Source organism: Condylura cristata, unplaced genomic scaffold (genome assembly GCF_000260355.1).
Source record: "Condylura cristata isolate star-nosed mole 26May11 unplaced genomic scaffold, ConCri1.0 scaffold00030, whole genome shotgun sequence".
NCBI classification, from domain to species: domain Eukaryota; kingdom Metazoa; phylum Chordata; class Mammalia; order Eulipotyphla; family Talpidae; genus Condylura; species Condylura cristata.
The window spans coordinates 8274587-8287215 of NW_004567131.1; the positions used below are offsets into that span (position 1 = coordinate 8274587).

At 31.6% G+C, this 12629-nt stretch overlaps 1 protein-coding gene across 14 annotated transcripts in view; it reads left to right on the plus strand.

The window, feature by feature from the left end:
* ZMYND11 (zinc finger, MYND-type containing 11) overlaps nucleotides 1-12629 on the plus strand; it is a 105531-nt gene that overhangs the window by 62324 nt on the left and 30578 nt on the right. For 10 of the 14 annotated variants that reach the window (XM_012731367.1, XM_012731368.1, XM_012731366.1 and 7 more), the window contains 2 exons: nucleotides 3252-3411; nucleotides 10141-10185. In XM_012731367.1, the coding sequence (XP_012586821.1) occupies nucleotides 3252-3411; nucleotides 10141-10185 (205 nt within the window). The remainder of the gene's footprint in view (nucleotides 1-3251; nucleotides 3412-10140; nucleotides 10186-12629) is intronic. The other 4 variants (XM_012731370.1, XM_004691196.2, XM_004691200.2 and 1 more) reach the window with 1 other exon arrangement.

Here is a 12629-nt window from a genome sequence, read left to right on the forward strand (position 1 = left end):
AGGTCTGCCTCGCCATGTGGACTCCTCCGGGGCAGGCGGGAATCGAACTCATGAGGAAGTGGCTTAAGCTTCGTAGTGCAGTGCTTTAACCCGCTACGCCACCAGGAAGGGCCCCATTTCTTCTTTTTATTACTAATTATGTTATTTTAATTGCTATATGTAGTTTGGGTGTTATGTTACATCTCCTAGCTGGCTTTTTTGTTTGTATATGTTATGCTATTTTAGTATTTTTATTTGTACCCAGTTAATTGTGTATTTGATTGTTTAAAATAACATAGAACTGATTGTATCGGTGCTTCTAGATCTGCAAGCTGCAAATAATGTTCCTTTAAATTCCTTACCAACTTTTATACCTCTTTTCTTTCTCTGATTTAGCTATGTTACCTTTGGCAAACTGTCAGGCAAATCTTTGAACATCCCTATTCAGGTTAAGGAGATATTTACTTACTCTTGGTTTTGTTAGGGACTGGATATTGAATTTTATTATATAACTTTTTATCATGTTTAAAAATCTTCGTGTTATTTCATTTTTGAACTATTAATGAGGTAAATTCTAACTTCCTTAATATTAAATCTTAGAAATCCTAGAATTAAGCATTCATAGTCTTTTGGTATTAACATCTATTAATTACATTAATATTAAACATTAGACTGTATGCTCTTTAGGATTTCTATACCCATGTTCTTATAGGACACTGGTTTTCTTTTCTTGTGCTATTTTTGGGTGGGTTTGTTACCATTCCTTGTTTTCCTTCTATTTTGGAGTTACCTGTTCATTAAATGTTTGATAGAATACCTTGTGAATATGTCCAGACTTGGTATTTTTCTCAGGGATTTCTTTGCCATTCCCTCTTTGTATTAAGTTGGAAATTGTTCTTTTTATAAATATTCATTTCCCTTGTGAAGTTTTGATGACTTATATTTTCCTAGAAAATTATTGTTTTTCCTATATCTTTGCACAGAAATGAACAAAAAACTTGCTTATGAATTTTAATTTCCTTTTCACATATGGCTGCCTCTGAAATAGACATGTCCATATCTGTGGGCATTTCTTAGTGTGCTCTGTCTTTATTGTAGATTACATTATATATTTATGTGTGTATATATATGTATATACACACATAAATATAGAATAGTGAGCATTTTTTAATTTTGTTATTAATACCTGGTTTAATTTCATTGACTAGAAAAGGTCAATTTTGGAATCAGTTATGGTTAGTTTTGTCATTAATTTATTTATAGTTAATTTTAATGAATATCTCTTGAACTTATTGAATGGCATAACTTTTTATTTTTGAATTTTGGGGCTTTAGAGTAAATTCAATTAGATCTCTGTATTTTTGTCAGTATTTCCTTTATATCTTAGTTTTTGCCATGTAATTACCTATGCCCTGCTTGTCTTTATATTTTCCCCTGGGTCCCAAGTCTTGTCTGTTGTAGTGTTGATCTTTTATTTGGATTGTACTCTGGCATGCCTTGTTCTATTCCTTTTCAGTCTTTTTGAGTCACTTTAAGTGTGTCTCTTGAAGACAGCCTGTTTTTTTGTTTTGTGATTCAACCTTTTAATTATTGAGTTTAGCCAATTTCTAATATTAAAAGACAAACTTCCTTGGTTTTGGTTTTCTCATCACATGTAATATGATTTCTTTATGCTTTCTTTTGTTGTTTTTGTATTTCACTGCATAATGCATTTTGTATGAATTTCTTCAGCCAACTGAGAAGGTTTGTATTTTTTCCATAGGGTCACATCTACAAAGTTCTTAGATAATTTCTACTAGTTTCCTATTGTGAACAGTGAGGGATTTAGTTCATTTTCATCTTTACTCATGTCCTTTCCCCATGTTCCAAAGTTCAGTTAATTTTTTTTGTGTTGGTCTTCATTTATCAATATATATTTATACGTCTAACTTGTAAGGTATTACCTTTTGATTATTAATCACAAAGGTGACAGAATCAGTAATTTTGGAATCACTGTCCCTTCTCACCTACCACTTTGTTCTTCTAGCATGTCTATTTTGTCAGGAACGACATTATGCTAATCATAATCAGCATATCTTCTGTACAGACCCTCATTTAACTGCAGTGACAGAGAAAGTAGGCACAGGTTAAAAGCTATTTCCTAAGCAGAAACCAGTTATCTTCCATAAAGTGAAAGTACAGAATGCTCACTATTAGTCCATTTGCTGGGATTTGCTCACTAATTTTTTTTGTTGTTGTTGAAATTCATTGTCTGCTTGTATAAGTTCTTCAATGATGAATTTTTGTATTTTCAAAAATTTTTAAATGTTTTGATATACAGATGACATATTAATTGGACATAAAATTCTTGTGTTCTGCTTAATTTCTTAGAAGATTGTTAGGCTCTGCATCCCTGTCTTCTTACATGGACTATAGTTCTCTAGAGAGTCTGAGACTATGCTGATTAGTTTCAAAATTTTCTTTTTGTGTCTGGAGTCCAAAGAACTCTTTATGTCCAATAGTTTATCAAAGTTTGATTGTTGCGGAATAGAAAATGGCACCAATTCAACTTTATAACATGTTTACAAACAAAAGATATGAAGCGAGTACGCTAAAATGTTAACATGTATTTGTATAATTATTGAATTTTGGGAACTGTAACATTACTCTCCATGGTCCTGGGTATGTTTGAAATAGTATTTGTTTTTCATTAAAAATAATGCCATATAACTGAAAGTGAAGGAATGTGATCCAAGATATAAAGCATATTTCATTGAAAATTACATTTTTGCCCTATTGCTCACATCATTATTCTTGTTTTCTTTATATGTTGACAGCCTCTTGTAGTGCCTCTATTTTCCTTTGTGTTGTTTTCTAAATTTTGATTAAAAGATTTTTGCATTCTAAAGTCCTATGCCTGACGATTAAAAAATTAGTAATGTAGCATCTACATAGTAGAGTCTACCAGAGGCTAGAATTAAAATGATGTTTATTAAAATGTGTTAAGTAATTTGTATTTGCTTGCATGGGAGTGTTTTAGACAGACCTTCCTCTACATAATACACAATAAATTAAGAATTAAAATACGATGGTCATGGAAAGTGTTAAGTACTTAGGACTCTTTTGTTTCCCTCCTTCCTCTCCTGCCTCCTTTCCTCCATCCCACACTCCTAATAGGACTCTTCATATGTACAAGTCATAATAAAAGAGAAACCAATCACAAATATTTCTTACTTTTTCCATTTTTATTTTTAATGCTAAAGCATTTTTAAATTTGTTTTTCTTGTGCCCAGGTACATGTCTCGAGTCCACGGTATGCATCCCAAAGAGACCACACGTCAGCTGAGTTTAGCTGTTAAAGATGGTCTTATTGTGGAAACTCTAACAGTGGGCTGCAAAGGTTCAAAAGCTGGTATTGAACAAGAAGGATATTGGTTGCCAGGAGATGAGATTGTAAGTATATTTTATTTGCTAAATTTGGAGATGCTGACTAAATTTTTGAACATTATTTAAATACAACCCAGAGACAGTCACTTTGAGAAGTTTAGTAATAATTTCATTTTAACATTTTTATATAAGGACCTAAATTGGTAGAATGGGTGCTTTTTTCCCTGATTTCTTTTAGGAGAAAACTCACTTATACAGAGCCTATTGCTTCTGCCTAGTTTGCCAGGATTCTGAGAAATAAGTTTTTTTTTAATGTGTATACAATTAATGGTTTTCCTAAGTGTTTTCTTCAACAAATACTAGTAAAAAGTCTTTCTGTGCAGGAACTGTTACTGCTGTCTAGAGAGATGGAGACAAATGAGCTGTCTTATGGAAGCATTTCATTGATGTTGGGTAATATCAAAGCTCAGATATGCTTCAGTAGGGATTTTGTTGATATAAGGTTCCAGATGTTAGACTCTCCTGATCAGTGTCTTTGTTGACTAGCTGTTTTTGTGGCACTTGAACAGAAATCTTATGAAAAAACCAGAAAGTTAGTTTTCCTTGTATTTTTACCTAGTTCATATTTGACGAGAGAACTGCTATTGCTATTTGAATCCCAGTTTGACTTCTGTTTGACTCCTTTTTCAAGTTCAGTCTTTATTTCCTTTTAGTACATAATTTTATAGTCCGTTTTTTAATGTGAAGTTTGGTTTCTTGTTAATATTTCCATCTTTCCACCCTCTTCTGCTTTTGACATTTTTAGTAAAACTTGATTAGAAAACCCTTAATTTTGCAGAGAAACATCATTTAAGATGTTGGGTTTCAGATAGATAGACATTAATTTTTTAATGTCTGAAAAGAATGAATTTAGTAGTTAAGTATTTTTAATTATTTTGAGCACTTTAGCATGAGTTCTCTAAAATCCAATATAAAAATGACATAAAATCTTAAAGAGTGGTTCTTTATGGGAAAATATCTCCCCAAAACTTGGGCTTGTATTTTTCTTTCTGGCTTGGAAGCACTTGAGCCCACAAATACACTCAATCTGACTCAGTATCAAAAGCTGTATATTAACACCATATTTTCTGTGGTGAGCTGACTCATAGCAGTAAATTAGACTTAGAAAGCTGATCAGTCTTAACACTGTTTTTGTTCTTGTTTTGTTTTTTGTCAATTTAATCTGTGCCTTCAGAGTTTGAGAAAATTTCTGTGTTCTACAATCCAAAAATATTCAAGAAAAAAGTAATTAATTTCTTAATTGCATTGCTAACATTTGACTTATGCATTAAAGGTATTCTTAAAGATTTAAGTAAAAACATTTATATTAGAATAATTTTCTACTTGACTTCCTTACAACAAAGTAAAACTTTGTTTTTGATTCAGAAACTTTGGCCCCGTGGCATAATAATTTTATCAAGTGGTATAATTGATAATTTATAGCCAATTTTATACCAAAACATTCAGATGATAAAAAATCTGATTTCCAAGTACTTGGAAATTTACAGATGGCGGCAACTTACTTATAGGAGGCTATACTAGTTGTTTCTGACATGAATATAGTAATTAGCTCATAGTAAGTGGATCACATATACATTTTTTCTTAATAGTAATTTTAGATTTCTGCTTTCTTATTCTTCAAGTTGAAGATGTTTTGTTCAGTTTAATTCAATAAACAGTGAGTGATTATGTGCTGACCACTATAGTAGGCTCTGTATTCTATTTTTTAATTTAATGTTTTTACTAAATATAGTAAAATTATATTATTTTACTATATATAATTATTTTTAATGATATTATTTTAAAAAAATTCCTGCTGAAATCCTATATTTAAATCAACAATCTGTATACATATTTTATTAATTCTGGTTGGGTATTAATGCATATTTTTACATTTAGTAGGCATGTCTGATATAGTTACAATTGAGGATAAAAAAACTTATGCTTAGTTTTTAAAATATGTAAAATTAAGAGATAAACCAGTGTTACCTCAAAAAAAAAATCCAGACAGTGTAGTGTAAGTAAAAAGAAGGTCTCATATGTGATAATAGATGGGGGTTTCAAGCCCACCACAAGCATTTATTTAATTGTGTGACCTTAAGGACATTTTGTCACCACTGATCTCCATTCCAGCTACACTAAGAGTGTATTAATATTTCTCACTTGAATTTCCCACTGATGTTCTAAAGTTACTTTTATAAAGCACAAAACTTTACTTAAGGAAGCTTTTGGTCAGTGAATAAGTATACGTAGAACAAGAAATACGTATATATTACACCAAAAGCACACAAGTCTTTTACTAATCAAAAATTCTCATCGGTGTCTTTTTTCAACCTGTACCTCTACTCTGCAACTTGTGTCCTCATATGCAGATATTTGTAAAGAGGTTTTCCTTTAAGATACTACATCTATATTTAAGGTGAAGCTATAAAGTAATAAGACTGATGATGTAATGTATTTCGTGATTATGGCAGGTGTACTACTTAACTGTCCAAGGACTCTTTTTGTGCTGAAACTTTCATGCCCTGAGAATAGATACCTTATTGACCTGTGCCTTACTTGACGTAGCAGAAGTATCTCAAACTTGTCAGCTCTGTGTGTTTGTAAGAATTGTGTGGCCCACACAATGGACCACTGTGTATGGGGTTCAGCTGTGATCGGTACTTAGAAGTACCACTATCTTCTCTGATGTCAGGTACTTGTGGAGTTTATCTACTAGTACTCTAGCATATGGCAGTGAAATGTCTAAGGAGGGTCACTCTAATACACACCAAAGTTCTTGGGGCTTGTGTGACAGCTCTGCTTGCTGGCATTTGAGTCTGGACCCTTCTTTATAGTTTCTTCATGTTGTATATGATATGATCTTCCAAAAACTGGAGTATTAAGTAGAAAGATGTATGTTACTCTTTATCTTGTTGACTTTCTGATTCATTGTCAAGAAAAGAGCAACTCAAGTATGTTTATTTGGCCTTGGGGAGGAATGAGCTAAGATATTTTCATTATTCATTTTTAAGCTGTTGAAAGTTACAAATGTTCTTCATTCAGAAAAGTTCTATAATTTGAAAAATTGATAGTGTAACATTTCCTTCTATGGCTTCTAAAAATAGTAGCTGTACCTTAGAGATAGGGAGAAATCAATTTCTTTCGATAATTCTCACAAGTTGCATCCCCTTTTTATTAGCAGAGGGACTTTGTTTTCATTTCCACAGTTATATTGGAACAGAGAAGGTAGGCCATTCAACTACAGTGGAACAAAGAATTTGCTGGTATCAATTTTTATTCCATATCTGCTACCTTTGTTCTACTGCTTATTTTTTTAAAGCTTGATACAGTTGAAAAGTTTGCCTATCTTGAAAATCATTTTGATTAAATCCAGCAATTGTATAATAAAAACCTAATGATATGGAATCTATTTAAGAGGAAGGCTGTGTGAGTCAACTGGCCTCCATTCTACTGAAATTCATTCTGTTAGGCTGTTAGGACCCTTAGGCATTGTGAGATGTTCATCTTAACCATCATTTGTAGCCCCATTGAAGTGGTAATTCTTGGAGAAACTGATAAAACTAAGCAGTCTTCATCTTCATGGTGATAATAGAATCAAAGTATGTAATTATTAAAATGCTTACATATTAGTCAAGTAACAAGAATAAGTATACATACCAACCAGCTTTTAAAATAACTTACTGACCCTGAACAGTGCTCTTGTAAAATTTTTCTTTGGCCATCTTAAACTTAAGATTTGTATATCATTAACATCATATCATTCAAATAATTATTTTGGAGCTGTTTCATAGCTTTTGAAATTACGTTAGTAAAAGACCAGTACACCAGGGGACAGGGTGAAGTTTTGTAATGTCTAGCCAGTCAACATTTTGTTATGTCAAAGTCTTTTCTTTTTTTTAGGGGGATATGACATGTTTTTATAGATGACTTCATCATCTGATTGATCTTAAGAAATACACATTAGTGGCTACTGTCAATCCCTATTTCATCACTGTATTTCATGGTTTTTATTCTGAATATTTGTAATGCATACTTCTTGGGCATAATTTTACCACTTGCTGGGCTGTTGGATATTTAATAACTCCCTTTATAATAAACACAGATTTATTTTTTATGAATTAAACTTTTATTCATACAATACTCACTAAAGATAGGGAGGTCTGACATATGATATTGCAGGGCAGGTACTTTGAGTTACAGACCATTGGCAGATAAAGCATAGTCAAATATGTGTTTTGATTTTGAAGTAGTTAATATAAATCCCTGGACAGAACCATTACTTGACCCTATCATTGGACAGATACTTTTGATCTGATATTAAATAATTTAGGCACCAGTGTAGAAAGGTGACATAGAAACCTAAAAATATGAAGTTTTTAGAAACTACTATGTAACTACTCTCTTCATTTCCCCCTCTTTTCTGAATACAGGGTTTTTTTCTTCTTTTAGAGTCAATGTCAGTTCAAAAAAAATATATCAGTTTATATTTTCTGTTAGAATTCTTCCCCAGTTTATTTTGTTACATATGATGTAGACTTGAACTCAGGTTGTGGCCATGATGCCCAATTTCAGCTTGAGGACTTTCTTTGCAAATAATCCATTTTGTTCTGCTAATTATAAGGAAGACCTCAGACTACTTATAAAGTAGGCCAAAATGGAAAAGTGAAATTAATTCCATATTTTTTGCTAATTCTCACTTATTTAATGTTTTGACATCTTTTAAGAAGTGTAACTAATGAAAATACACATCTTCTGTCTTCTTGAGTGTAACATACAATATTGGAGATAAATGAATTTAGTTTTAATTTACAGAGGGGCAAAATTGATTATTGTTATCATCTCCTCTCCCTGATACCAAAATGATCAGTTTAAAAGAAGCTGTGTTTTATGTAACTCTTAAGCCTTTGCTAGGCTTATATCTTTTAGATAAAAGGTAGGATTGGATTTATAGTCTTTTTCTTCAAAAAATTATACCATTAAACAGCCATAGTAAGGAGTGCTCCCTTGCTTTGTTCTTGAACAGAAATTAAGAGAGGCCTGCTGTATTCAAACAACTTTCCTCTCCCAGCCCACTTCACAAATACAGCACAGTAATGAATTTTTTGTGAAATCTACATCTTTGCATTTTTTTTGTAGTGATAGATTAATCCTATGTTTTAAGTACTATAAATGTGAAACTTCATACCCCAGCAGGTGCTGTGGACTTTTTAGTGTGAATTGTATTTTACCATATTTATGTTAATTATCTGCAGGATTGCATATTTCTTCCAAGTGTCCATTATCTGTCACAGGTATAAAAGTGTAAATCATCTGTTAAGTAAAATATTAGCAATTATTAATTAATTGGAAACCAGCTATACTAAGATTCTATGTACAGTCAAACCATAATGTACTTATATTTAGAAAATCTTGGGTCATGCTGTCCTACTCTTTCAGCTTCTATTGACTTTGTGTGTGTGTGTGTGTGAGAGTGTGAATTCTTTTTCTCCTGTCTGAATTCTGTTTCACTAAGCAATGTCATAATATTTTTATTTTTAAATGAGTAAGATTTTAAAATTACTGAGATATTTAACCATTAAATTCTTCTCAATGATTAACAGACTCTATTAACAGAATTAAGCTAACCATAGAATTGTAGATAATTTTACATTGTATATTTGTATGTTAAAATACTACATCAAACACATATTTGATAATGTAAGATTTATCTGCTCATTAAGTAGAAATAGGGAATTACTGTAAAAATTGGAATCTTCATTATATATGAGAAAATACTGTAATTTGAAAGGGACACAGTTTTCCCACTGAGGCCCTTAGCTGCTGCTTTTTTTCTCTAAGTTGAATTAACAATATTTCTTGCTCTATCTAGTTTACATAAATGTTGTGGGAGTCAGTTATAATGAACTTAAATTCCTGGAAAAAAATGCACATGTGTATATTTATAAGTATTAGCTCTTGTGACTTGTAATCCCTGTTTTGTAAGCAATAGCAAATAGATTATCTTAACATCAACTTAACACTTAACTAAGGATATAGTAACTGATTTGACTCTTAACCAGACCCCTATAAACAAGCCATTATTATTTTGTACATTGTTTAGGTACACCATGATAAACAGAGAAGCTAAGTGTTCTGCCTCAGATTACACAGCCCATGAGGCAGAGCTAGGATTTAAGCCAGCCTGGCATTGAAGTCTTAATGAAATGTTGTAAATGATGACAGAGATGTAGGTCAGCAGGCTGTTTGTGGGTGGTGGAATGTTTCCTCTTGGGTTCTGAAGACAGTCTGTGTAAAATTCACAATGTGGGCGAAGCACTGAGTTTAATACACTCCAAATTTTTTAAAGCCAGCTTTAAGCCAAAGGTAGATCAATAAGAATGCCTATTCATACTCTTGTGCAAATTTAAATGGCAGTGTATTTATTTAGAAAAACATGTTTTTCTAACAGCATAGGTTTCATGGAACATAAATTTCAAGAGAGGGAGTTTTTCTGTGTCTATTTGTAGCTTTTGTCTTAGTGTCAAGTTTCCTCTTAAAATAGTAATGACTCTTGAGTTTGCATGCCACTGTCTTTTCATTAATGATTAGCATATTCATAAATTATCAGTTGATTTTATTTGCAAAATAATATGCTGTATAGCAAAGAATAAGTAGTTTGACCATGTACCATAATCCCTTTAGCGCTGTATATTGGCTGATATTGAGCAAAGTTACAGTAGAGAGACCAAGATTATTTTGTTTTTATTTTGAAAGGCCTACAGTATGCAGCCTTTCTCCAGGACAGCAACCCCAAACAAGGTGAACTAATTTTGCACTGTTATCTTACTTTAATTCTGCCTTCTTTTTTGTATTAAATTTCTGTCTTTCTTTAGGTTAGCTTAGTTCACTCTTGCTAGTATTGTTAAAATCATACTGTCTTTACTTTGCTTCTAGTTTAATGTTGTGTTAGTAGGTTTGCTTTTTAAAAATTCTCTTGTATTGAGGTGATATTTCACATATGCTGTTGATCAGGCTATATTCGAGTAGTTGCTGACATCTAGTAAAATTCAGTGAAAATGCAGATTTAGCTTTTTGGTATATACTTAGCGTTATCAAAAGCACTCTATTAATGAATTTTGTTTACTAAAACGTTAGAGGCAACTTGACCTATAATAAAGATGCTTTTATCACTTATACCTCAGAAAAATGTTTTCTGGATTTATAATTAATAACTTTTAACTTGATTTTACATGTTTTATGTATTTTAAACAGTTATTGCTTTGATTAAAAGAATGAAAAGGATGAACATTACCGGCCCATATTTTCTTCTCTGTCAGATGATGAAAATATCCTGTATGCCATTATATAAACATATATCCAAATGTTCCTTTACTTTTATTTCACTTGAATTGTACTTTCATTTCTAGAATTGCTGCAAAAAAACCCCAAAAAACCTAGAATTAAACACCCCATTGAAGAGATATTTTTATCTTTGTTTTAAAGGTAAACAGAGAGGATAGAGATGGAAAAAGATAGAAAGTATTGTAGAGATTTCTCTTTTACTTCCTTTTCTTGGTTCACCTAATTATGATAGTTAACTACCATCTTGAGAATCACAAGAAGATGAATTACTGTTAAAAAAAAATTTAAGTGATTAAAGATGGCAGTTTCATTTGTTAATAATGAATCAAACATAAACCAGCCAAATTCTTTAAGACGTTTGACCAATTGTCAAGAAAATTTTCTGAAATAGTTAGCTTTGGGTTTGGAAAGAATGCTAGTAATTAAAAGTAGAGCAAGGTATCTTATCTCCACTGAAGCATAATTTGTTTTTTCTGACATAAAAATTAAAATGAAACTTACATATGCACCATATGAAATGGGACAGTGTTTAGGTACAGCCAGGCACCACACATATTTTATCTTAGTGATTTTACATGTTTTGTAGATTTTATGGGATAGAATTTTTCCTACCTTGCACAGATTAAGGCTTTATCTTATAGTAATACTTTGATTTTTAAGCAATCTGATGAAAACATTCTACCACAGTAAATTTTCAGAGGATATATTTCCGTAGCAAATAACAAAAATATTCTTGCTTTTTTCTTTAGCTGGTACAGACCACCAATTTCTAAATAAAAAAGCAAGCCTGTAAGTTTGACATTTTGGCAGAGTTTGCTAGTACACTCTTATCTGACTATGCACATGTTTGGAAAAAGCACATTTTGGAACATTAGTGACTACCTTCCCTTTTGAAGGAATCAATAGTAGACCTCTCATCTGGACAGACAGCAAACATGACCTTATGTATGCTATAGAAACACATTATAGGGGGTATAGTTACTGGTAGAACACAAGATAGTTTCTTAACCTTGGAGTTAAAAATGTAGATAGTGATTTATTAAAAGGAAAATGATGGCTGAGGTCAAGATTGAAATTCAGGATCCCAGTTGGAAATAGCCAGGTTTACACTAAATATGTATTTTCCCCCTATTTATTTAGTTAGCACTTCTAAAAGAAGGTTGAATCTATCACTCTCACAGGTATTTTTTGATAAAAGCTAAGAGTGATGTTTGTGAAGAATGAATTCTGGATTAAGAGAACTTATAAAACATATTCCTGTTTGTATTTAAATGTCATTGATTGTTCAAAAAAAAAAAAAAGTAACCAAAAAAAAAAAAAAAAGAGATTGGAAAGCACCCATATGCCTGCAGTTATGTTTTATTTCTACAAATAGTTGCAATTAAAAATAATCCTACTTTTTTTTTTAATGGTATATCCACTGGAGAATGTGATTAAACCTTTAGTTTCACATTTTCAATTTATTTTTCCAAATTCAACAGACCCTGAAAATTTGACAACCTATCAGAACATGGACATTCTGATTAATGGTTATTTTCAATAAAGCATCCAATACCATGAATGAGAAGATAAGAATAGTGAGCATCAACATTTATTATTATTTTCTGTTCCCACAGTGTGCTAAGTACTTACTATTTTTTTTTTTAAACAGAACAAAATGGAGGTTTGTTTATTTGAAATACTAAGTTAAAGATGTTGCCTTGGTACTAAGTTTGCTGAAGACATTATTTCATAGATAATATTTTAAAATGAAAGATAATGTTAGGACTGGGGTTGGCTTTGGACTTAACTAATTTTGGACTGGTTTGCTGTCAGATCACCTTAAGATATTTCTGAATATTAATACTGTTTAGGAAAGAATTGAAAATACAAAAAAGCAAATTTCTAGGTATTTTTCCCTC